Genomic DNA, 25,778 nt, shown 5'->3' with positions numbered 1-25,778 from the left:
TTTCTTTTGTTAACAAAAAAATATGTCACACAAAGACATCGATGGGCTTAAAGACAGACAGGCAGGGGATGGACCCAACGCAACACAACTTGTTTAATGTTTCATCAAAGGTGAGCTCACTGTGGGTAGTAGACAATCCCGGAGTTTGACAAACACGGAGTAAAATGACAATGGGTGGGAGACGTCTTGGGCGAGAGGCTGTCTTTTAAAATGCAAAAGTCCATTTCCAGTTGAAAAGAACATTGGCTGCGTGCAAGCGTCTGACTTGACAATTACATGAGTGGTGCGAACGGCGCTGCGCCTCCACTGATAACCCGTCACATTCTATTAAAACTCCAGCACTCCAAAAGAATGCTCGAACGGAAGAAAATTATCACAGGCGCACACACATACGCAATTTTAAAACAGTAAAACCTTCTGACGAAGATTCTTTAGCTGCATTATGTCTGCTTTAAAGGAAGGAGAGACAAACTGGAAGGGGAATAGCAACTATCAAGTGAATTTATGCAGAAAATATAGCTTACAAAGAACGGAACAAAGAGAGAAAACGACTGTGTGTACGCTCTGGCTGCTGCTGAATGCTAAGCTATTGCAGAGTTATCTATCTGTAGTTTCAAAGGCTCCTAACGGCCTTAGGTTAGCCTTGGGGCTACAAGCAATAACTTCACAGCTTTAAGGAAAAGTTCTCTTAAATGTAGGGAGTTATTACTTCAGGAAGATACGGGCAAAGATACGCACAAGGACTTTCCTCTGTGACAGTTCAGTAAGACGCACCACCCCCTACGCTGCTGCTCCATATGTACAGTAAAAGGTGTTAACTTCTTGTCCTTCCTTTCCTTTAACTGCATCCTGCCTCTCATTTGTCCTGCCTTCCTCCCCATGAAAACAACAGAAATTAAATTACAGAAAACTTATGACTGAAACCGTTTTCTTCACAGAGGCTGAATGGAAAAGCACATCGCATCATAAGTCTCCCATCCTCACCATCTCTCTCGCTCATCACCTTTATTTATTTTTTAACTTTCGATCTCAGCAGTTCCAAATGAAGGATCCCTCATACACTTGTCCCGCGGCTAGGAATCACGTCAACGCTTCTCTCGTCCTCTCTCTCTCTCTCTCTCTCTCAACAAAATGATTCATTTTTCTATTACGCCGATGAACGTGTGAAATGAGCTATATAATCAATAACATAGGTTTGTAAACAGCAGACACACTCCAGGGAAAATGTGTTTTCTTTTTGAAAATAATACACTGCCTGTGTGTGTGTGTGTGTGTGTGTGTGTGTGTGTGTGTGTGTGTGTGTGTGTGTGTGGTAAAGGATGCTCATCTGACAATGTTTACAAGGGCAATTTGCAGGAAATAAAGACACAGGCAGCTCAAAATGAAGGTAAATTTCATAACGGCAGCAGGATGAACAGGCCGAGATTTAAAAAGAGGACAACAATATCTACAGCAAAGAGCTGTTTACTTACTGTACTATGTTTAAAGTGTAAGCCGTGCTGTGACACCGTGCTATGAGTTTTTATAATGCAGAAAAAGCTTTGATATATACAGTGTTGAGAATGGGTAGAAAAGGAATATATTCTATGAATTGCTGCTCACGGTGATGCTCACAGCCTAACATTTGTCGCTGTACCACTTATGCTCTGCGTAACCGCCAAAAGGTTCACTTCAGAGTGCAAATGTGTGTGACAGAGCAGCAATGTGTGAAAATAAAATGGGACCCTTTATGTACAACCTCAATTCCAAAATAGTTGGGACGCTGTGTGAAATGTAAATAAAAAGAAGATGTAATGATTAATGAAAATGAACCCAGATTTTATTCGCAGTAGAACGCAGCAAACGTAACAAATGTTTAAACCGAGAAAAAAAAAAAAAACAGAAGGTCATTTTGAATTTGCAACACATTTCAAAAAAGGTGGGACAAGGCAAAGTTTACCAATCTGAAGCATTCCCTCTTCTTTTAATAACACTTAGTAAACTGGGAACTCAGGAGAACAGCTGCTGGACTTTTGGGAGAGGGCTGTTGTCCCATTCTTGTCTAACAGAGGGTTCCAGCTGTTATTCTTTTCATGAGGGTTGGTGAAAGGTCTGGACTGCAGACAGTTCAACATCTAAATTCTTCTACTATAAAGCCATGCTGTAATAGATTAAGTATGTATCTTTGGAACTGTGATTTTAAAAAAAATCCTCTCCTCTGAAAATACAAGTCTATACAATTTCTTCTTTTTGAACTGTAGTGATGAGATACATGCACACACATCCCCATCCATCCATCAAACATGACTATTATTTCGGACAAGAACAAACTTCCTCTAACAACAGCTATAACCCAATCTGCCATGGGAAACACACCAAAGTGACACCTTGTGCATATCTCTGGAATGCACAAGGTGTCTTTAACAAAACAGCAGTTTGTTTTAGAGATGGACCAATCCGATATTACGTATCGGTATCGGTCCGATACTGACCTAAATTACTGGATCGGATATCGACGAGAAATAAAAAATGTAATCCGATCCATTAAATATCAAAAAAGCACCTCACAAAACTTGCGACATGGCGTAACTCGGCTCATAACCGTAGTATGTCGGAGCAGTGTGCTCAGGTGATAGAGTGGTTGTGTGTATTTGTAGCCTCAACCAGCATTATCCCAGAGAGAAGTAAAGCAAGTGTGTAATGTTTGTAAAGCATTCCCATGTTAAGCTTAACAACCGATATATGGAACGACTGCCTCTTCTCTCTCCCTCCCTCTCCTGCTGCTACTTCAATCGTGAAACTGATTAATGATCAGCTGATCGGCTTTTCTGTCGTGAGTCTGTCTCTCTTTGTTTTTGGCCCACTTTGCACCAGAAAGAGGAAACCAGCGGCTGAACAACAGCAGCACGTTTAAGCTTGATAAGCTGTTGTTAGAATTTATTTAATATTACTTTCTACACCAGGATCTTTTTCTAAGTAGCTGACGGTTGGGTAACTGTGCAGGGGCGGATCTAGCAAAGTTTAGCCAGTGGGGGCCGATAGGGCATTAACAGGGAAAAGGGGGCACAAAGGACATACTTTTTCTTTCTTATTTCTCATTTTAAAAAAAATTTCACCCTGCATCCAAATTAAAGTTTGATTAACATTTGCATTGATTAAAAACACCACTATATCAGATTCATATCCGGTATGGCAGGATATCTAAATTTTATGATATCCGGTAGCGGACATAAAAAGTAGGGTATCGTGCCATCTCTTAGTTTGGTTTGACACTTGACAACCACTCCCTGTGCCAGTTCCAGCTGACACTGTTCAAAAGGCAGGGCATGTCCTGTACAGCTAAGCAATCAGACATAAAGCTAACACAGCCATTAGTGGTCACATTCACACTTGCCTAACAGCAAATTAATCTAACCTACGTGTGTTTTCACAGTCAGAATGAACCTTAAGCACTCAGAGAGAGCACGTGCAAACTCAAACACAGAAAAGCTCTAGCCACCATGTTTTAATGCCAGTGTTGGTCATGGTGCAGATTTAGATTCATGTGCATTTTAAGATGCATGAAACTGTTAGCAAGATACAATGAAATTGCCACATTCACAGCAACATATTAACGACTTTTTTTTCAAGGACTTACTAATGAAGTTGAGCCACGGGCTTTCTTCATCCCTCAGGCAGCAATCCTCTCCCGTATGAAAGCCTGCTGAAGGCTCTCTTGGACCGCAGCTCGCTGTTCAGACAGGAGCCTGGACACTTCACCATGCACTTGGGACTTAGCCTCAGCATGTGCCTGTGTTGATGCCCGGGCCTTTTCTGCCTCCACCCTGTGTATCATCAAAAAAAAAAAAAAAGTCAAACATTTCTACACCTTTAAAACCACTTAAATGCCATAATTTCATGTATAAATTAGCATGATTAGCATAATTTAGCTTACTGTACATTCATACATGCTTCCACATTAGGGAGAGAAAATCTGTTACATTGATACAACACGTCTGTATATGTGGCGCTTCAAAATCCAGTTTTCTATGTTTATTAAGATCAAGCCACAACAAATGAGCTTCTTCAGTGTTTACAAGACTACTTATATTCACATGACAAGGAGTTCTGAAAACAATTAAAAGGTCTCAAATGGAAATATGGTGCTAGTGAAGCAAACAGTAGATATTGGCAAATATTTCTGTATATGAATTTTATTTTAATCAAACATACATCCATAAATCCATAGACTGTATGTAAAAGACAGAAGTAGCCACCGCAACGTCACCCACCGGTTTGCAAAGTCAGATTTTGAAAACTTGATTTTAGCATTTTGGCCATAATGATAACATTACATGCTCAAAAGACACGAACACCAAAAACCATAATAGAGTCCAATCCAGTGACCAGAATTAAATAAGTGGAATAAGTGGTTACCTCCTAGCCAGTACATTTCTAACAATAATAATTAATTATAACTCTGAATAATTACATTTTCCACACTAGGAAGAAAGAATTTCCTACACAGACCAAAATTATTTTTTGTGACAGGCTGTAAACAGTGTATTTACATTTTAACACGGCCTATAAACTAACTTGCTTTTGGAGCCAGCCTCACATGGCAAATCAAGGAACTGCACTGTTTGCCAATTTCATGTGGGCTCATTTTTTTCAGCTTTGAAGGTTGATCCATACTCATGTTTTTGCTATTCCACAAAAAGGACAGCTTTGAAAAGTAAGGGTAAATCAAAAATAAAAAGTTATAAAATTCACAGTCAAGTGAAACTGAAACCATTTATCAGATGTCTATCAGAGTTTATCAATTCTTTATAGTGAAGCTAAAGAGTGACTTTACAGTAAATAAATAGAAAACGCTAGCATTTAACCACAAAAAAGGAACATCAACCTTATGAAGCAGTAGCATAGACTGAGGCAGTATGCACTCCGCAGACACAGGACCACCGTTTGAACCCTGTCCCTGGGTTCTCATAGTTGCCTAGCAACGCACTCCCTATTCAGTGACAGTGTGCTTGATTGAATAAGGAGGAACATCCCTGAAACCCTGAAAGTCTTCCTCTGCTCGGAATCAAACAGTCACAGCAAGGTAAAATAAACAGAACAGACAGAGCGAGAGGCAATCTGAATTATGACAGACTGAAAGAAGATGGTGAGGATGTTAACAAACATCTGCATCACAAAAATCCAAAGAAAGCCCTGAAAAACACTCTTGACGTGAATGAAAATGAGTCAAAACAAATTCCTCCGCATATGAATCAGCCATCTACAAACCTCAGCAGAGGTCTCACTCATCTCTTATTGTATGATAAGCAACGAGGAGACATTGTTAAAATCACAGCAGGTGTTTCTAAATTGGGATTCATCAGAATAAGTAGTTCTTCCCATTTTATTTCATATCTTCACAAGAATTCAAGTACAGAAAAGTTAAATGACTCATTTACAGACTCATCAGGTTTGTGCATTATGGCTCATTATGATAATTTAAATGGATCATCCTACAAAGCAAGTGTATAGTGAGAGTCATGGGTGGCTTCCTCAACTCATGGTTATACTTTCTTGACATTACAAACACCTGATAGGATTTCATCTTTTATTCCATTTCAAAAGAATCACATTATCTCTTCATTCACTTGTGAATACACCGAACATTTCGACAACCACGATGGACAGATTTGACTGACCATTCCAAGACCTCGGCTTTGAGGAAATGATGGGTAGGTCGGGCTAATTAAAGTATGTATGATGTCTAAAAGCTGCAATACCATTAAATGTTGAATAAAGTCAGGTTACATGGGGACCCAGATGAAAAGCCTGCAAGAGAGACAAAAGTAAGGAGAGTGTGTGAGCAGTGGCGACATGACATGTTTGGCCCTGAGGAAGTGAAGCAAAGAAGAAGTGAAGCACAGAGTGAGAGAAAGAGATGGAGAGAGACCAGCCATGTCCAGTCTCACAGTCCACTGGGCTGCACACGTCAGCAGACTCCATCCATCATCAGGCTCCGACTCACGCACACACAGACACACAGGGTGCCTCCTAATGGCCTTTTACATTCACCATTTCCCCTCCGATCCACGCTTCCCTGCTTGCACTGCTAATGCACCTAAGCTACCTTTATCCAACAAGCTATTGCTAAAACTATGACACATGACTAGGGATGGGTATCGTTTAGGTTTTATCCGATACCGGTGCCAAATCGGTACTTTTGAAACGGTGCCGGTGCTCAAACGGTGCTCAAACCGGTGCTTAAAGAATGGAGAACACAAAATTGGTCCAAAAACCTCTCATGGTCAGCTAGTTTTTTTGTAAAAAGATAACAATGTTAGCCTTTTCTGCAGCTATGGGGCATATATGGTATCACTCTTAGCTGGAAGCAGTGCTTAAACAATGGAAAAAATACAAACTTTGTCCAAAAACCTCTCATGTTTAACTGTTTTCCACTTTTTCTTTGGTCATTTTAGCCTTTTTGGCCAGGGTGAAGGGAGTATCTGCCTTCAAACAAGAAGACAGCCGCATGTAGCTATGATGATGTTTGCTAGTTCACCTTACATGCATTAATGTAATAACGTGGTTAGCCTACTCAACGTAAATTACACACGAACAACATTAAGCTACTCACGCAGAGAAGAACGGCTGCTGCTGCCATCAAATACAGCGCATTTCTCGGCTTTTAAAAAAAAAAACGCTATGCGTCGCCAGGTGTTTCATCGGATTCGAGGTGTTACTTCCTTTGACAGTATCACAGTATCAGCTTAAAGCACTTGTTGCTGCTGAGTTTGCATATTTTGCTGTGAAGTACAGCCAGACTTTTGACCGCTTTGCCTTGGGCATTTTTAATCTGTAGCTCTGCATAAAAGAACGTACGTACCTGGGCCCGCCTACTATCCTCGGAAACGTAAAATGATTGGCTAGAAGTGTGTCACAGCTCAGGGAAAAAAAGCACCGAAATAAAGCACCGAAATGTGCGCTGCTTTTCGGTCTGGTTACTACCGTTTATGTCAGAACCGGTGCCATCATGGCACCGGACACCGGTACCCATCCCTACACATGACTGACTGAATATCACTCTTCTCAAGAAAAAGGGTTTGGTTTCAGTCACGTGGGCCACTAAAAGCTACAAATTTCACATTTAGGACATGACAAGTCCGACACTTTTAGGAGAATAGAATTCAGTAAAAATGTACCCAATGAGACGTTTGCCATTTGCCATGTAAAAAAGGTTCATAAGTTCTTCAATAGATGATAAGGAAACTTTAAAATAGCGTGGTTTGTGTTGTTCTATGAAATATTGTTTTTCCATGGGAGTAGGTGAACTAAAAAATGTAAGCGATTCATATCACCTACAAGAGATCCTGACAAAGTATCAAAAGCTACCATATGAACAAAAGAAAGAAAGAGGGCCAAGAAAATAGACAGCCCAGCAAAAAAATCTTTTTTTTTTAACCGACTTCCTCACAACTGCTAACCCAAGCAAAGACTGCTATCACTAGCAGGATGCTATCTGTCTGCTTCACCTCTATTGCTTTCCAGTCATTATTGCCCTGTCTCTGGGATATTGGACGCATTTTTCATTCGACTGTAGAAGATTGACACTAGGAGGAAGAGAGGGGGCTTTGAGGTAGAGAATGGTTGAACCACAGACGGAGAGGGAGAGAGAGAAAAAAACAACACGTACAGAGTGCAGGAGAAGGGAAGAATATCATGTCTTTGGAGGATAAGTGGATGATGTTTGGCCGGGTTCAGGACAGAAAGAGGGAATCATTTGGCCGAGTAACCAGAGCTTTGATTGTTCCCTGGCTCAAGCCTTAAAAACAGAAAGATGGAAAGTCAGAACCACTGAGGAATCATTATTTTGAAGAGGAACAGAGCACAAGTGGGTCGAACTGTGTCGACCTTTCAAGAAAAGAACTCGCCACATTCGTGAGGTGACCTTGAACAGATGGACTAAGGAATACTTCGCTTCTTTAGGGCACTATTTTTAAATCTGGCAGACATCAGATCTGTGGCAGTTCATACGGGAAAAATTATACGTTGATTTTGGAAATGAATTAAAGGCAAGCTTTGTGTGCATAGTCATCCGTAGTCATCACACTTTCCAAAAACAAAAAGTCGAAAACAATGAGTAGAAAGAAGATTTCAAAAAATGCACTTTGCAGCTAAATATCATTACCTTTATGCAAATATCAAAACAAAGGAAAGTTTAAATCCATGCCTCCTGTTAACTCAACATTAGTCATCATCCTTATCTCTCCTCAGCTCTTCACCCATTAATCCTTCCTGTTGTCTACCTGTCATCTGCACAAGATGTGTCTAAATACAGTATTGAATACTGACAGGCCTGCATAGCAGTGCAAGCTCAACCCAAGTGCCTTGAAACAAAAGCATTTAAAGGCCCGATGCAATATTGATGTAAGGAATAATGTCGCAGAACGCTGGCTATGAATATTTTATAGAGCTATGCACTCGCTCTGACACACACAAACGCGCACATACACCGCACCTGACAGTGGGTGCTATCAAACACTGTAGCAGAGTTACATATAAATGCTTACCCTGACAATCAGTTTCGTGGGAGGTTTAATGCAGAAAACAGCAGAAAGAACATAAAAGCCTTATCCCACTCTTACTTTACCCAAAACTATAAAGACACAATCGCAAAAGTCTTAGGAGCTACAATCAAGCCTCATCAGTAGCTAACACTTTCAGTTTCACCTGATTTCTTCTCCTATCAGACAAAGTGAACGGAGCTCCAACTCCCAACTGAGCAGAATAAGTTCAGAGGTCTGATGCTTATCATTCTGTGCAGGAGTGTCTTATGAAGCTAAAAGACTGGGATGATATTAGAAATGACATTTTAACAACCAAACTCCCTAAAACCGATTCTACAGATATTAGATTTGCTGCTAGAGTGGACAGACTCAATAAAAATAACCAAATACATCAGCAGTATGCTTCCATACTAAGAAATCCAGATGTCTGATTTTCGTTGTTGTTGCTTTACAGTTCAATGGCATTGGTACTGGCCTAATAAACTGGCGATAGGAGTAGTTTCACAATAATATGATTAATTTTACAAGAGGCATCATTTGAAAGAAAGAGCTCTATAGAAAAGATCTCATCATGCAGAAAATCAAAGACTGAAATGACTGCATCACACACACATATACAGATATGCTGAGAAAGACATGTTGAATTTATTTAACAAAAGAACTGTAAGGGTGCTTACTTACAGTTGGTGCTGCCCTATAAGCTCTCGGTGTCAGAGTAGTTATCAGGGATGCGAACAGATTGTTTCTAAGATGCTCCCTGCAATTATTGAGGAATTTCCAGTATAGGGTTCAGTGCTCAGGTGTAGTTGCCACCTAGCTGCTGATTTGGTGTGGTTGTTTGGCAGGGCAGGGAAGGACTGTTGCAAGGTGTTTCCAGGTTTCACACATGTTACATTGGCAGTACTATTTTTGAGTTCTACTTTTACAGGAAGTTTATTTTACAGAGAAGTTCCACAGACACTTAATTCTTTACAATTTATGAGAGCGGCCTAATCAAAGTGGCAGCCATACATACTCTCAGCTTTTTAAAATGCAAGAAATACATATGATATCAAAGTTCACTAAAAAAAAAAAAAAAATCAGCATCAGTACGTTACGAGATTGGTTGATTTAAAGACACTTGTTAACCTGCACGTTTCCCAATAAGTGCTACTTCAGGTTTGCTCTAAATACTCAGTTTCAAACAGCTTCTTTCAACTATTGGCTCCGCATGATGCCAGTTTTGAAGTCATCTCAGACACAGGGCTGTGGATGTGAGCAAAGAAGACCCAAGGACTGCAGAAGGACTGGATGCTTTTCTGGGAAAAACTAAGCACACCTTTTCTATGCACTTGATAAAGTGAGTGATAAAGCAAGTTTGACCACTTCTATAAAGGCAGACCTTTTATCATTTTACTAGTCTGGAGCATCAAGTGTGCAATTTCTCTTTCAATGCGCAGAAAAGCTGTGAAAAAAAAAAACGTTTTGCAACCTCAGTACCTGGGCACCTTTTAAGTTATTAACTCAAGCATGAATTCCTCTGTATACCAAAGTATTCAAGAGTCAAATGTGAGGCCATTTGTATGACAACTAAAGCTTGGGCCAAACTAGGTCATGCAATAGCACAATGATCCCAACGACATCAGAAAATCTACAACAGAATGGCTGAAAAAAAAAAAATCAAGGTGTTACAATGAACTGAAGTTCAGCACTGAAAACTGAAATGCTGTGCCAATCATACTTCCACAGTGATGTTGGAGCCTGATAAAAATCATACAGACAAACTATTACTTCAAGTTATTCTTACTAAATGTCATTCTAGTGTACAAGCAACTGAACTAATAGTTTTTCACAACTAAAGCTTTATCCACATGACTGTAAAACAGCTACTTTAGCAGAGTGCACAAACTAAAACATGGAGTTGGAACAGAGCATAACAGGTCCATTTAGGGTATTATTATTGGTATTCCAGCCATATTATTTTTGTCATAATACAGGTAGTTTCTGGTGATAGTTACAGTGTAAGGGGTTGGCTAGATTCAAAGTATCAACTTAGCAGCTGTTTGATTATTTGGATGCATGTGGCGTGGGCGTACAGTCGTTCATTATCGGTACTGTTTCTATTCTGTTTGTATGCTTGCAGGTCTTTGTGAGCTCTGTTTAAAAGGGCTAAACAAAATACATGATTACTAATATTAGGAAAACCACTTTTATTCTCATCATCTCTACTGTTATTATTACTACTGTGGGTGTGACAGTACTACAAAGTTGCTACATCACAGTATTCACAGAATGTGATAAAGATGAAACGGTACATAATGCATTCAGACTAGTAATGTCATCGATTCGGGTGCAATTTGGGATATAATTACTGTGCAGAAACAACGCGGGCCAAATCACGTCAAATTCAGGACCTTTGTTTGTTTGTTTCTAAATAACCTCACAACACAAGTCTTTTGAAAGTTGTGCCAGCTTTGTGTGTGTGTGTTTCAGCATATGTCTGTGATGTGAAGATAAAAGATAAAAATAAACAAAATGTTAGAATCTGTAGGATAGACCGTCTGCGTCTGATCTGGGAGCAATAAAGAATTTAATAGACAGCATGGTTAACAGGGTGGGAAGACGGAAGCTCGGAGAGAAGGTCAGTGTTCTCACTCAAAAGTCTGACATGCAATTATATTGCACAAGCCAACACAGGCTGCTTGACTACATGTTGAAATAATGCGAAGAAGTTTTGTAACAACTAACCTCTGAGTGTTAGAGTTGGAGATTCAAACACATGCATTTGATGCATGGGGAGGGTGGCAGTGAGAGGGTTGAGGGTGGGGGAAAAGTATTGAGAGTTTGATATAAATAAAAAGGATACAGGAGAGAATGAAAAAAGAAAGAAAGACAGAGGAAGACTAAAGTGCAAGTATAAGAATGGCAACGGGGAGGAAAACTTGAAACAGAAGAAGAACTGGATGAAACAGTGATGCAGAGCGTTACAGAGCAGAGTCAGGTTGGTGTAAGAGTTCTCTTACCCTCATCCCTCCTTCTCACATCCTTTCCTCTGAGTCGTTCTGCTCTGATGCCTCACAGAGAAACGGCAGAGGCAAATCTTCTCCCTGCACCCGCTCCTTGCAACAAATCAGTTTAGGCTGCACCTAAATGAACTCAGAACTCAGAGCTCTTCCTTCACTCCTACCAGAGCAAAACATGCAAAGCCAGATCTCCGGAGTTCATTTACGGCCCCGGAGCCAAGCACAAGAAATACTGCCTAATCTAAACACCGCCGATCCTCGAATATCCCAGGAACTATCTGCCTGAACAGAATACCGCGCAGAATGGAAACAAGAAACAATATTAAATGAGAGAAATAGGAGAGTAACCAAAAAGTAGCTATCACAGGAAAAAGGACAATCCATCAAGGCTTTTGACTGTTTCTGTTTGTTTTTTTCAATCCTGAATGAATCTGTAAGACTTATAATTAATTAGATCATATGAATAAAATCCGACTCTGCTGGCATCCTGACCGACTATTTGCATTGAATATGACCTCGACGTTTTGGGATCACGCATCTTGTGTAAATCCGTTCTCCTCAAGTATTCTTACATTTTTCTGCATTCATGCGGTGCAGCAGTTTCACTGCAGGATTCTTTAACTAGTGAGCAGTGAGATAACGAGCAGTCCTGCTGGCATCGCTTTGATACACTTTCACACCAAAAAAAACACAACTTTACCTGTTAGTCTAATTTTCCAGAGGAGGAAAAAAGAAAACAATTACAGAGTCCTCGCTGTGTCTTTTAATCCAGCAGTGACCACCTTCACTATGCCTCGTTTGTTTTTAACAATATAATACTACCTGTAAAGTAGTTACTATCTGCACATGTGCACTGTAAGAGGGTGAAATATTACAGCAAATTAGTCATGATTTGACAACCCAGATGAGGGGGGAAAAGACTATGTGTTCCGCTCATCTATTTATGTCCAGCAAAGTTAATTTATGTTAACAAAAAGAAGAGGAAGCCATTTTTAATCTTTAACTATGGCGTTAAGCACAAAGAAAAAAGTACTGTCTGTTTCTTTTAATGTAACATTTTAACTAGTCTGCCCATAAAGATGACATCTGACGATTTCCCCTCTACCTTCAATGAGTAGTTTTGACACCTCAGCATGTATCAATAAAGATGTGGTTTGACATTTATTATAATAGTTTCCAGGTTTTTCCACTGGGATCTGCACAGGTCGAGACCACCCTCACTAACTTTGGATGCACACCCAGTCATTTTCCCCATAAGCAGGCCTGAAATATGCTTTTGACTTCCACTGTTCACGTAGCTTATTTCATTGAACTGATAAAGAACAAATGCCCTGAGGCAGGTCAGGAGATATAACAGCAACGATAAAAATGTATATGTATTTAGAGTAGAGAAGGTGCTGCTAGTATGACTTTATGTTAATTCAAAACAAAGGAAAGAAAGGAAGATCATCACAATCTACAACCGTAACGCAAATGACGGATGACGGTCGAAGCAGAGACGCCCAGAGCTCCCTCTCCCCAGCAACTTTTTCCAGCTGTTCCAGGAGGACACCAAAGCGTTCCCAAGCCACCCAAGAGATATAATCTCTCCTGTGTATCCCAAATCTGCCCTTGGGCCTCCTCCTGGTAAGACATGCCCAAAACATCTTACCTAGGATATGCCCAAGAGGTAAACCTAGCCAGCTGTTTGAACCACCTCAACTGGCTCCTTTTAATTAGAAAATTTGTTTTCCATTGCAAACCCCACTGGCTGCAGTTAGTCTTGCCTTTTAAACACTGCTTTTATAATCCGATTACACTAGGAAACATTTGGTGTCAAAGGCTCTAAAATTAACACCCACCGTGCACCAAATGAAGATAGATTTTCCATTTGGTGAATACAGCTCTGAAGGCTGCTAAAGGTTACCCAACACACTGCAGTTAAAAAATGCTTGCACCAGAACACTCTTTTAATAAAAAGCAAGAGCCTCTACTGTATTTTACTTATGTCTTTCGCAGGTGCACCGCTTCTGTCCTCTGCTGTCTGTGTTACAGTTTAACAGAGGGGCCAAGCCCATGACTCAAGACCGTTTCCCCTGCAGATTCAGTCTCTGAACTGTCACAACCTAAAGGCAATTTATTACAGCACCCAGTTAAAAATGTGCTTAGTGTGTTGATTATTCTTCTACCTGTCCCCGTGTCTGATGAGTCAAAAAGGCACGGTCAGTGCCACACATAAGTAGAGTAAATATGTAACAGGATGTGATTTTACTAGGCTTGAATCAGATGCTACATAATCCCTATGAAATCTGAACTAACTGCTTAGCCAGTTCTCCCTTTAAAAGCTCTCTTCAAAGCCCAGAATACCCTTAAAAGCTGTTCCATGTATTATTGCCTGCCAGCTGCTAACTAGGAACATGAATAGACAGTAATACAAATGGACAGAAATAATGAGCAAAGAACGGACCCAAGAAAAAGCAAATGGCAAAAAAGGCCACATTAAACACTGATCTGAATATGAATCTGCACACGCACACATGCAACTAACACGAGGGTAACTGTTTGTTTACCATTCCAGTTCAGTTAAGACTTCTAAAGAAAATGCAGCCCATGCCAAGCACAAACAAGAATTGAGGACTTGAAAGCCAACTATGATTTCAGTTAATTGCTAGGAGGGCGTAATTTTTAGGCACTTACTCCTGTGAACAGACATCAATAAGTGAGCTTCAGGAAGCAGTTACATAAAAATGACCAGAAAAAGAAAAAGAAAATCAATAGACAAATGATTTCTCAAAACCACTTGTTAATTTCACTCTCATCTCGAATAAGCCTAAAAAAATGAGGCTAATCGGCAGGCTAACACTACCTACCTCCTCGTGTTCTGAAAGATTTGCCCAACCCCCCCAATACCGTACAAGAGCGTGTTTAGAGCCTCATCACAGTTGTTCATTCAACATCATCCAGGCCCATTAAAGAAAGAGAGCAACTCGATTATCCAACATTATGGTATGTACACCTGCTACTTTAGGGGGGAAAAGAAAAGGATAGATGAGAAGGGAAGGAATAAAAGGAGGGTGGAGAAGAGAAGTGCGAGAGATGGAGACTGGAATGTGCCCCTCGCATGAAGAGTGCGTTTCTTCATCAGGAAGGGCTAATGAATCACCCACTCAACACCCAGGAAATTATCTCAGGATAGCGCCCCCCTTTCTCAGACATGATTAATTGATCAGAAGAGAATGAGAGAAGGGGCGAAACACAGGGAGGGGAAAAAAGTGCTGATGCACTTCGGAAGAGAGGTAAATTGGAAACAGCGGGGAACGGAAAGACTGGTGCTGACCTTTTTGACTATTAATGAAAGTGAAAAATGGTTACATCTGAAAATGTCTGAGCTTTCTTATAAAAACCTGGAAGAGAAATTGACACTACTGCAGTAGCTTAACTCCAGCTGTCATGGCCCACAAGGAGAAGAAGGTGGTGGTGGTGGGGGAATAGACAAAATACCCAACAAACAGGGAACATCCAAAATTCTGACTTTAAGGAAAAACAAGAATCTTAATTTGAGCAATCAATCAAAAATAAGGCAACAAAAAAAGACTAATTTTCCATATTTCTGTTCGTTAATCTCACCAGGCTTGCAGCTCTTGCTCTACCTTGGCCCTCTCTTGCTTCAAGTCTTTATACAGCTCATCAGCGATCTTCTTCCTCAGGGCCTCCTCATCGGCTTGACAGAAAAAGAGAAAAAGGAGACAAAGAAAGCGAGTTAAAGATAAGAGATCCAAGTAAACAGCTGCTGTTTGTGGACATGAAAAGCTGCACCAATCAGTAAATGTGCAGTTCAGATTCAACATTTAACCAGTAATGATTCAGTGCATGTACGCTGTGTTTTGTCTAAGCGGAGTAGTTTGTTGCTAAATTGCTTAAAGACAAAAAACTGTTGTCGGGCAGGGCTGCAACTAATGATTATTTTCATTACTGACTAATCTGCTTGATGAATGAATTAATCATCTGGTTTCAAAATGTTAGAAATGAAGACAGATGTTATGCTAATGAAAAATTAAAGACTATAATTTCTCACCGTAAAGATTAAGTCTACAAATGTCTTGTGGTTGCAAACAAAAAGCCCAAAATGATAGGATACAGACCAAAAAAGAAATAAAAAATACATTGAAACCCTGTGATAAAGTGGCTAAAACTATTATTTTTAAATAAAGTAGTTCTCGCCACTTTTATTTTTGTCAGAATTTCAGCTCTATTACAGAGTGTTTACCGAGTGCAGCGACTTGGCACAGAAAGATTGGTCCCTACAGTCTGTATGTGTAGTTGGTGTCAAAAACAGTCACAAAACAAACTTAATCCAACAAAATGAAAGCACACATACGGCTTAAACACATACAAAGCAGTGTATACACTCGCGCCATGCCACCCCGTCTGCATATATTCATGTCATGGACATCATACGTGTATGACTCCATGTCCTCGGCGGTTTATCTTGGCAGGTAATTAAGCATGAAAGTAAAGATGCCAGCCAGCGACCAGGCCGAAACGTGCTCTGAAGACAGAAGCACCATGCAGTGTGCTGCACCACTGCAGTGATAGAAGGGCGGGGGGGGTGTCTGAGTCTGTCAAGATTACTCTCACAACGCATTAGTTAGATAGCATAATCCCTATTGTCAGAGTCTATTATTACCTGAAAACATGCGGTAACAACAGGAAACGCAAACTTAATTCCAGATTAATCAGATTAACACTAGGAGAAAACAATAAGAGCAGAAATATACCCAGCCGTTCTGCATTTGCCATCTCGGGATAGTGAAACAAACAAGAAAAAAAAGTCTTAAACCAAATCTTACATTTTAAAAAGCTGCCATGTTTTGAGGTCATTATTATAATCATTATTTCACATCTGTCCAACATATGGATTTAGCAGCAACTGGATTCCTTAATCATTTCCTTAAGCGTTAGAATGCCAACAATTCTTCAAATTGCCTTATTCACTTCAATGTGAATTTTAATGAATTTTTTTTAAATAACATATGCTTAGGATTTAAATTTAAGCCCGTCACGACTTACATTGTTCTGTTTAAAAGCCAAAGACACAATTCCTGATTAAAATACAACAGAGTAATTAAATGTTTTAAATGTCGTTCAGCCAAACCTCTGCTTCCCAGTTAAAACTTGTGCGTGTGAAACAATGTTGTTATCCGTGCTGCGACGTAAAAACAAAAAGAAGGTCATGATACTGATACTGTACAAAGATATTACTGTAGTTCGTGCAACTCGTGCCATGGATACTGAAATCTAATTTCAGTACTTCAGCAGCTTCGTACTAATTTACCCGCTTTAAAAACACACAAACCAGAAGTTGAACGATCTTGTCTTCTCTGCAGAAAACAACATATAACATGAGCTCAAACTGTGACTACGTGGGCCATCTCTTTACCTTCAGAGGATTCCTCTTTACTTACAGTAAAGCGAATGAATAAGTCCCATAGAGCGAGTTTCAGTTTGACAGGCCTTCAGAAGAAACACGAGAACAAACAGAGGCAGTGACTGACAGTTGACAACTTTTGTGCTGCATAGCATATCTTTAAAGGCAGAGGCTTCTGTCACCTACTGTCCACAGTGTGAGAAAGTAATATCCATCATGTTTGACTGCACTCAGAAGCACCATTGATCTCACTGCGGAGGAGAGTCTAATTACAACTCTGTTAAGACCAGCAGAGGAGAGACAAACCTGTAGGTCTGAAATCCTCACAGAGGCTCTGCCGTAGGCTTGCCAAGTAACACGTATTAATTATGTTTTACGACAGGTATTGAAATACGGTGCGAAATATGCTGTGATGTTGTGATTTATTATGAAATAGACTCAGATTACCCACAAAAAAAATCCTGTGAAAATGGAAATGTACACTCGAGTTACATGGGACATTACTGACTACGAGAGCCAGCAACTCAGCGATCAATATTAATATTTCTCATCAATATCATATTTACTGTAATGTCAGGCTAGCCATTCATTCTGATTACCTTAATGCTGTGATGTGGTCAACAAAGATGACCGCACAGTTTGTCATCTTTGACTTTGCAGACTGTAGACAGTTACTCTGTGACTCTGACTCCTAATAGAAATCAACAGTTATACCTTAAAGTTCGATGACCTGCTCAATATTTTCCTGTCAACAACAAACCAAATAACTGATTAAATATGATGAACCCACAGAGAATCTTCACATGACAATGTTTTCAGGAGCTGATTTATTTTAATGAAACGGAACAAAAGAAAAAAACAAATATACTCCACACGGTAAAGTGACCGTTTTCACAGGAATGATTTTTTTGTTTTGTTAAACCATTTCAATCTGACCTATGAATCATTCGAGCATAGGAAAGGTATCTAACTCAAGGAATGAACCAGTGCTGTGCCCGCACGTAACAGACAACTTTGCAAAGAACACATTTTAAATTGTATCTTTAGGCACTTAGCAGCCTGTCACAAAAAACACATCTGTTCCCATTCCTTTAGCTGAACTACAGAAAATGCCAATGATAACACAGCTTGACAGCCATAGTACAGGCTGAAGACTTTTGCACAGTACTGTAAATATCTGAGCATCTAAACAAATAAAAATAAATAAGAAACACTCCCTGTATATTGATTGGATACAGGACACCATCATACCTAAAATGCAAGCGTTTTATCATCTTCTTAAATCACCTATGGGAATTCCTCTTGTATTAAAACAGCGTATTAAAACAGCGAGTCAACAATTCAAAATACTTTATTTTAATACTTAATTTAAAACATGTCTATCCTTGTGCTGGATTTGACTGGATATCAAAACTGGCAGCTAAAGTCGCAGGTCATGCTCAGTCTTTATGAACTTTAAAGGTAAGGCTTCTGTTTCAGCATCAACTGCCCTTTAGAATATCTTACATTTATACTGAATATATATACCCTGTAGTAGTGCACTATGAAGATTTTAAAAGTCCTCCAAGTTCAGCCATTCTTAAGCAACTCCTCATTTATCACCACATCCTCTCCAGCCCTACAGAAAGAAGCTTCAGATTGCTAGCGGGGTCGGCAGGAGAACAGGTTCTGATATGATAAACACTGTCTGGGGTCCTTGAGGGAGGCTGGCTGGGGTCAGAGACAATTCCAGATCAACAGAGCCCGTGTCAATCCTGAGTAGGACATGTAAATGTTAAAAAGATTAAAAACTCATCATCTTTTTAGACGTGTCCCCCTCCTTCCCATTTCCACCAATCACTAAACCCTGTGGAAAAACCAAAAGAGAACGAGGCGAGGCGGTGGAGCGCGGGGCTATTGGCAGTGGAGATAATAGACGAAGGCAAATTGCGTTTCTCATCAGAAGTTTCATTAACCCCAGGACCCGCGTGGAGGGCATAATCTGTAACATTACCACTTCCTCACGTTTCTACCTCGCGTTTAGTCGAATCACTGTGCACCTTTCACTATATACAAATAGGGAAAAAGGAGGAGGAGAAAAGAAAACGTGGAGAGGAAACAAGCAGCCCCGGCAATCGGGTGAAAGTCGGATCATCTGATTTTCTCTTTTACTCCTGTTAACAAAATCTTGTGCAATGAGACACGATCTAAGTGATCGTTTTTAAGAGACAACAAGAAAAACATAACATTTATGCACAAACGTATACGGTAATCCCCCCCCCCAAACCAAATTCTCCTTGCCTCACCTGGGAGATATCTTTAAGCAGGCTATTAGTCCAGAGCAGTGTGTGGGCTCTGGCACATGAATATTTATAGCACAATGGAGAAGGTGTAGGAGGTTCAACCTTGACTACAGTGTAATCAGCGCACACATACTGACTCAGGCCATGATTTAGAGACAGCCGACCTGCTGAGTGCTTCACTCGATACCCAACTCTCGTGGACGCGCATAATCAATGTCCGCCTCATTAAGGTCACACCCTTTGAGGATTGGGCTGAACTTTGCAACATTTTTAACAAGATTCACATTCATCATACTGGTTTTTTTTTTCTTATTCCTTAAAAAGAGCGTGCCTAATCAATCATCCCAAGTTAGCTTTTTTTCCCCTCTCGACTCTTTTAATACTTCTGTAAACTCGGTACCTCGTGGTGACCTTGCAAAGAGGTCGACGCACATTGCTGTTGTATGACTAATACACCCTGCAGGAGGCAGCCACATACATTGATTAAAAAAATGTTAATACAGCCAAAACAAACACTATTTTGCACTGTGTGCATAAGGACTATATTCTATCGGTCCCAAGAGATCTGTGCTTCTTATCAGACTTCACATTAGTATTTATAGACTTAATGAGCAATGAAAGGAAATGGAAAGACATCAGAAATGATAAATTAATGTCCCAGAACAGACAGGTGACCACTGTGAAAACAGTAGACAGCAACGCTTCATACAAGTTAAGTTATTGTTTTATGTATCTTTCAATCTAAAAACTAATTAGAGCAAACAATGGAGTTATAACTTTATTCATCTTGATAATAAAAATAAAAGAAAATGCACTATTCCCACTCTTTTCCAAGGCAATTTATGTGACTTCAGGCTGACGGGAATCAAAGCCTGGACTAACAATGTGGAAGCTGCTTGGAACATGCAGCACTGCGGGAAACTTTCGGATTGTGCTGGAACTCTCGAGTGTACTAAAGAAGTTTAACTTTGTCCTTGTTATGTGCTAACATCAGAGAAGCATCTGATCAATTCCAAATTCATTCTGCACCACGATAAAGAACGAAAACATCCTGCTAGCATCATAAATAACGACGCTATCTGCAGCCTATCTTCTGCAACAGATAGTTTTGTACCTACAGAGCCCCGATTTCAACATCATAGGCTGAGCCTAGAAGAGACAGAGTGAGATGGTACAAAAGCAGCACAACTCTACAAAAGAACAGTAGAAAGCACATCAGTGTTGCATGCTTTAAAGGCAAAATCCACATGCAGGAAATTGTTAGTCTGGGCATGACTGGCTCTAAAATTAGAAGACAACAATAACTTCAGGACTGCAGGACTTGCTAACTGCCTTTTTCTTTAAATTACATTGATCATTTAATTACTACAACAACTTTAGAGGGGCAACTTTAAAGTTTCAGGTTTGCAAATCAAGTAGTTTATTGATGAAAACCTTTCTCCACTGAACTGCAGTTTAAGATTATTAACAATTATTTACTTCAAAACCATCTACAGCTCGCAGTTATAGATGAAAACAATATCTAGACTAATACTAGTTAACCAGGGATCATCTAACTGTTTACAGATTTGTCAAACCTTTCTTTCAACTGTGATCTTTGATTGAGACTACAGATAATATACAATGCTCAAATTATTAAAAGTACAATCTTTCGTCAGTGTATTGCATGAAGTCAGTTACACTTCTGATCTGGTCTGTTAAGTAGCAGAAGGGGTTATTAATCAGCTGTTTTGGTGTTAGTGGAACTAGCAACAGGTCCACCAGAGGGGCAACACTGAGCCAACCCCCAAAACAGGAATGCTTTTACAGATGGAAAATCCCCAGCTCCAAACTATGACAGATCCTCCACCATGTTTTACAGATGGCTATAGACACTCACTTTTTTATCTCTCCCCTGACCGCTTGAATACATGCCACTGTGGCCATTTCTGATGATGGTGAACAGTAGATCAGTTATTGTAAGTGCCAGGTGCATTTCTCAGATTCTGTTCCAGGTCTTTGCCGTTTCTTTTTCTATTTCTTGAGTTACAGATACTGTTCCTCTGCTACTTTTTTTTAGGCCGGCCTCTTTTATCCTCCATTGACAAGTGTCTTTGGGGTTTTTTATTATTTTGTTTGGTGGTGGTGGGGTTAAACCATACCATGCACACCAAATCCAGTGTTATATTTGGTATCATTTGACGAATCATCTAAAGAAATGGGGAAAAATGTGTTTTTGTGACAAGCGGCTAGTAACAAAGTGTCTAAGAAACAATTTAAAACTGGGAATTTGTCTTTTATGTGTAGACGCAACACTGAGTTAGGTGCATTTCTTATGCTTGAATGATTTATAGGTCAGTTGCTTAAAAAATATTCTGGAAAATGTATGGCTCCAAAAAGTCCAAACAGCAAAATGTAAAGAAATGAGGGGTGACTCAAGACTTTTGCGCGGTACTGTAAATGCCACTAAACCACAATAAACCCAAAAGACTGACAGTGGCAATTACACATTGTCCATTTATGTTACTTATGTAGCTAAACAAAATTCTGTGTCATACCATGGAAGCCCAGTTGCAAAGTAAAGAAATGTAACACACATACACACTCTCCAACCACCTTCTTCCCTTAATGAGGCCTGGAGGTTTGTTGTGTGAAACTGCGGAGGTGTCGTTTTAATCACTGGAGTCAGTGTGGCGTGGCATAAGTTGGCCTTTTTTAATTACCTTACTGATTGAGCACAGTCAAGGATGGGGAAGCCTGCCCACACCCTGGATGCCAACCTCGAAAGAATCTGCACCTACGGCTCGTTCTGCTCTGCGTAATGAACAAGTAACATTCAAATGTCCTCTGCCACAAATGTCAAGGGATAAGGGCCATGCGCCCACACTAGCAAGACAATAAGGCTAAAACTTTACTTTGAGTAAAAGAAAAGTGGAAAGAGTGTCAGCTTTTAGCTCCGTGGGTGAGACAGTACACACACATTTTGACTGTCACTCAATTATCCCTTCATTATCTGTGTGCTGTGCACTGGAAGCAAGCTGAAAGCCTAATACTGACCACATATTGGGACATTTAAAACAAACGGTTACCCTTTTCAACGTCCAGGAAACACAGAGCAACATTAGTATTCAAAGAGAATTTCATACTGTGAGTTTTAAGAAGCTATGATACAATATGTTCACTAACATGTGACAATTTTCAGCAGTCTCCTGTTGCTGAACGCGGAGGGCCTTGAAAGTTTTCTCTGCTAAAAAATAGTCACAGATGATAGTGGTGAGAATGAACCAGAATACCAAAACATAGACGTGAAAAATGGTAGAGCAAAGGGAAACTGCATGATTATTCTCTGTGGCTTCTTAAAAGTTGACTCTTTCAAATAAAGTGTCAATTGATCCATTATTAATATAGAAATATTAATAAAAGCCACAAGAGTAAAAAGCACGAGTTTAGCCTCACTATTTTACTTCCAAACTGCACGAAGGTAAAAGAGTTATTATGACAGCCTGAGCTTTACAGTGACGAGGCAGAATCATTGCCCACTAATTACAGCATCAATTTATTAGCATTAGTACAAGTTAGAATTAATCATTTCATTAACAGTTAGGGGATGGCAATGAATCACAATATGACCGAGGCTACTGTGGGGCCCATTTTTTAAATTAAGACTGATTACAATCTGCATGAAAAGTTGGGAGGCAAAAAGCTTAAGGTGGCTTAAAGTAAACACCCACACAATAAACATCATTAAAATTCACTGTAGCTGGACAGCTGAGGCTCACATAGCCTTGGCTTTGCAGTTAAGCATACAAGTAAAGAGCGTCCCGTACATTTCATAATAAAACGAGTCACTCCCAAAAACAACTGATTTTTTTGTTTTGTTATAACTACACTTCCATCGGTTGTAAGAGGGAAGAGAATGAAGTTTGCGTTGCTGCTTCATAGGTCAAAGATTACAACTGCATAAATCTATAAAAACTGGAACACGTGTCTGATCTTTGGATTAACTAGCTGTTTAAGTTATTAATCAAACCACATCAGCTTCCTTCTTCCTCACATTCTTTGGTCACTCTTGACATTGAGAATAATAGCATGGTTTATATATTTATTTTTGTATTACCAGCAATGATTTTTTTTTAAAGAAAATTGGAATAAAAACTCACCAACTGATGCAGCAGGAGGTGGTGGGACTGGTTTGGACTTGGGCACTGGTTCAACTTTGGGCTGAGGAGGAGGAGGAGGAGGGGCAACTGGTTCACAAGGAGCATTAAATTCAGGCAAGGGAGGTGCAACAAATGGCTTGGCAGGCTGTGGTGGCATGAAGTTGACAGACTCGAAAACAGAAGGGGAGGAGAGGGGTTCGGAGTCAGTAAGAAGGGGAGGAGAGGTGATCAGCTCAGTCTTGACAGGAAAAGGGGGTGATAAAGGCTCAGCTACAGATGAAGGAGTAAAGGGTTCAGCCACATTTGGAGGAGCAAGTGGAAGGGAGGAAGCAGTGGATTCATTTTTAAGAGGTGATTGTTCACCTACGAGGGGAGGAGGAGGAGCAAGCGGGGCGACTACTTCCACTACAGCTGGAGCAGGGCAGGGGGAAGGAAGCAGGGGATCAGCAGGAGCAAAAACAGAAGCAGGAACAGGAGAAGGTGTTGCTACAGGCTCAACAGCAGGAGCAACAACGCCAGCAGCAGCAACAGCAGCAGCTGGGGGAAATGAAGATGGGGGAACTATGTCAGCAATGATGGGTGCTGTTACCTTTTCTACAGGAGGTGGAGGTGCAGCCACAGACTCTGTGGCAGACTGAGGAGGAGCTGGAGGTGCAACAGGTTCAACAAGAGGAGGAGGGGGAGGAGGAAAGGAGGTGATGGGCTCAAAGAGGGGAGGCACTGGCCGCTGAAGAGGAGAAGCTGGAGCTGCTGGGGGTGATGGAGTGGTAGCAGGTTGTTGTTGTGATGGAGGAGCTGCAGGTTCCTTCATGCGCTTAATGACATTTTCAGAAAGCTGCAAAGGAGAGTGGAAGAAAAGTTGAACACTTAGATGAAAAATTACGATGATATCACAATAAATGCATAAAGCTAGTGGGGGGATAGCTCAGTAGGTAGAGTGGTCGCCCCATGATCGGAAAGTCAGGGGTTTGAATCCACTGAAGGGCTACCCTGAGCAAGGTACCGTCCCTTCACACTGCTCCCCAGGCGCCCAGTGGCTGCCCACTGCTTCACTGGGTGAATGGGTTAAATGCAGAGAGGAATTTCCCCATGGGGATCAATAAAGTATACATTAATACCACACTTTATTTATAGATTTCACTCAAACACAATATAAAGTTAATAGAGTATTTAGTGGGAATTTTAGGGATATTTTATACTGTTGGGGTGGATAGACTGGCATGGGTTTTCCTGATTTTCAGTTTTCATACTCAGCGATTCAGTTTTCAGTTCTGAAGTATAAATGGTATCAATCTTCTCATGCAGCTCTTGGTAAGATAAGAAATAAGTACATTCCGTAAATGCTTAACTATGTTGTTGCTGCTCGTATAGAAATCTACACATTGTGTTTATTATTTTTAGATAAGCACCAAAATAGCACTAGTCTCGGCACGTTGGCTTAACAACTGAGTAATAATAGATAGAGCCACAGTCTGATCCGCTCTGCTCTATATTTATCACCAGCTGATCAGTGGTATTATTATCCACAACGCAGCCATAAGTTTGCAGCCGACATGAGAGCACGAGGCAAGTGACGTCAACATTCCGAAAAAGCCATAAAAAGTTTATTCAGACTAAATCTCGAAGCAACTGCAGGGGTTACTAACCACACATTTGCTTCTTCTATGCTTCACGAATGAATGAAAATAAATGAAAGTTTCCAGTCTGCCAGGACTCTGCGTCATTTGAGCCACGTAGCACTTTTGATAGCATAAGACTGCACTTCCACTCCAGAACGCTTTCGGATTACACAGCATTGGATTAAGGCAGCCATGTAACACCTGTTCAACTAAGGTCCATCATATCACTTACCCGTATGCCCTTCACCACCGTTACATTGTCGTTCTCGTCTGATTCAAATGACACGCGGCGGGTGCTGTTGTTTGCTCCCATAGTCAAACGGCAGCTCGTTAACAAATGTCAGTTATCTGTGTCACATGTAATAACACAAAAGTGCAATTTGCTTTTATTTTTGGACAGTTCACTTCAAGCCAGGTATAGATGGCTTCACTTTCTCCACTGCTTGGGATTCTTAGCGCTTCCTGAACTCGACGTATTTGAAGAACACGCGAGTTGATTGGACAAAAGCGTCATCCGGCCATGCAACAGCGACTTTCATTGGTTATTGATTTCACGTGGTAGCGCGGGATAGTGACGCGCAACACTGCCTGTCATAATTTCCTGTCAGTTGTGTCGCTGTAGTATTGTAACTGTAGTAGTGTATATATATCTGGGACAACATACTGTGTCAGTAGTTGACAGCACAAAATTAGCGTCATATGGACCCTTTCTAATCTTACTAACCACTCAAAACATTTAGACAACAAGCTAGTGCTGCAAATTTTGTAAAAAACAAGGCCAGCACATGCAAATAACCATAACAGTAC

At 40.4% G+C, this 25,778-nt stretch overlaps 1 protein-coding gene across 2 annotated transcripts; it reads right to left on the bottom strand.

Annotated features, from left to right (window-relative positions):
• Positions 1 to 3,644: 3,644 nt before the first annotated feature.
• On the bottom strand, positions 3,645 to 25,469 carry LOC113008890 (vegetative cell wall protein gp1-like). 2 transcript variants are annotated; one of them, XM_026146779.1, is made up of 4 exons: positions 25,204 to 25,469; positions 23,353 to 24,187; positions 15,131 to 15,224; positions 3,645 to 3,803 (listed from the first exon to the last, which is right to left on the bottom strand). In XM_026146779.1, exons 1-4 carry the CDS (start codon positions 25,282 to 25,284, stop codon positions 3,650 to 3,652), a joined length of 1,164 nt encoding a protein of 387 aa, XP_026002564.1. In that variant the 5' UTR covers positions 25,285 to 25,469; the 3' UTR covers positions 3,645 to 3,649. The 2 variants fall into 2 exon arrangements, with proteins under 2 accessions (XP_026002564.1, XP_026002563.1); XM_026146778.1 differs by lacking the exon at positions 25,204 to 25,469 and adding an exon at positions 24,999 to 25,145.
• Positions 25,470 to 25,778: the final 309 nt, after the last annotated feature.

The sequence above is a fragment of the Astatotilapia calliptera genome, chromosome 17 (genome assembly GCF_900246225.1).
Source record: "Astatotilapia calliptera chromosome 17, fAstCal1.2, whole genome shotgun sequence".
Lineage (NCBI taxonomy): Eukaryota > Metazoa > Chordata > Actinopteri > Cichliformes > Cichlidae > Astatotilapia > Astatotilapia calliptera.
Note: the sequence above shows the minus strand (reverse complement) of the source record. Positions and strands in the feature narration are given on the sequence as shown.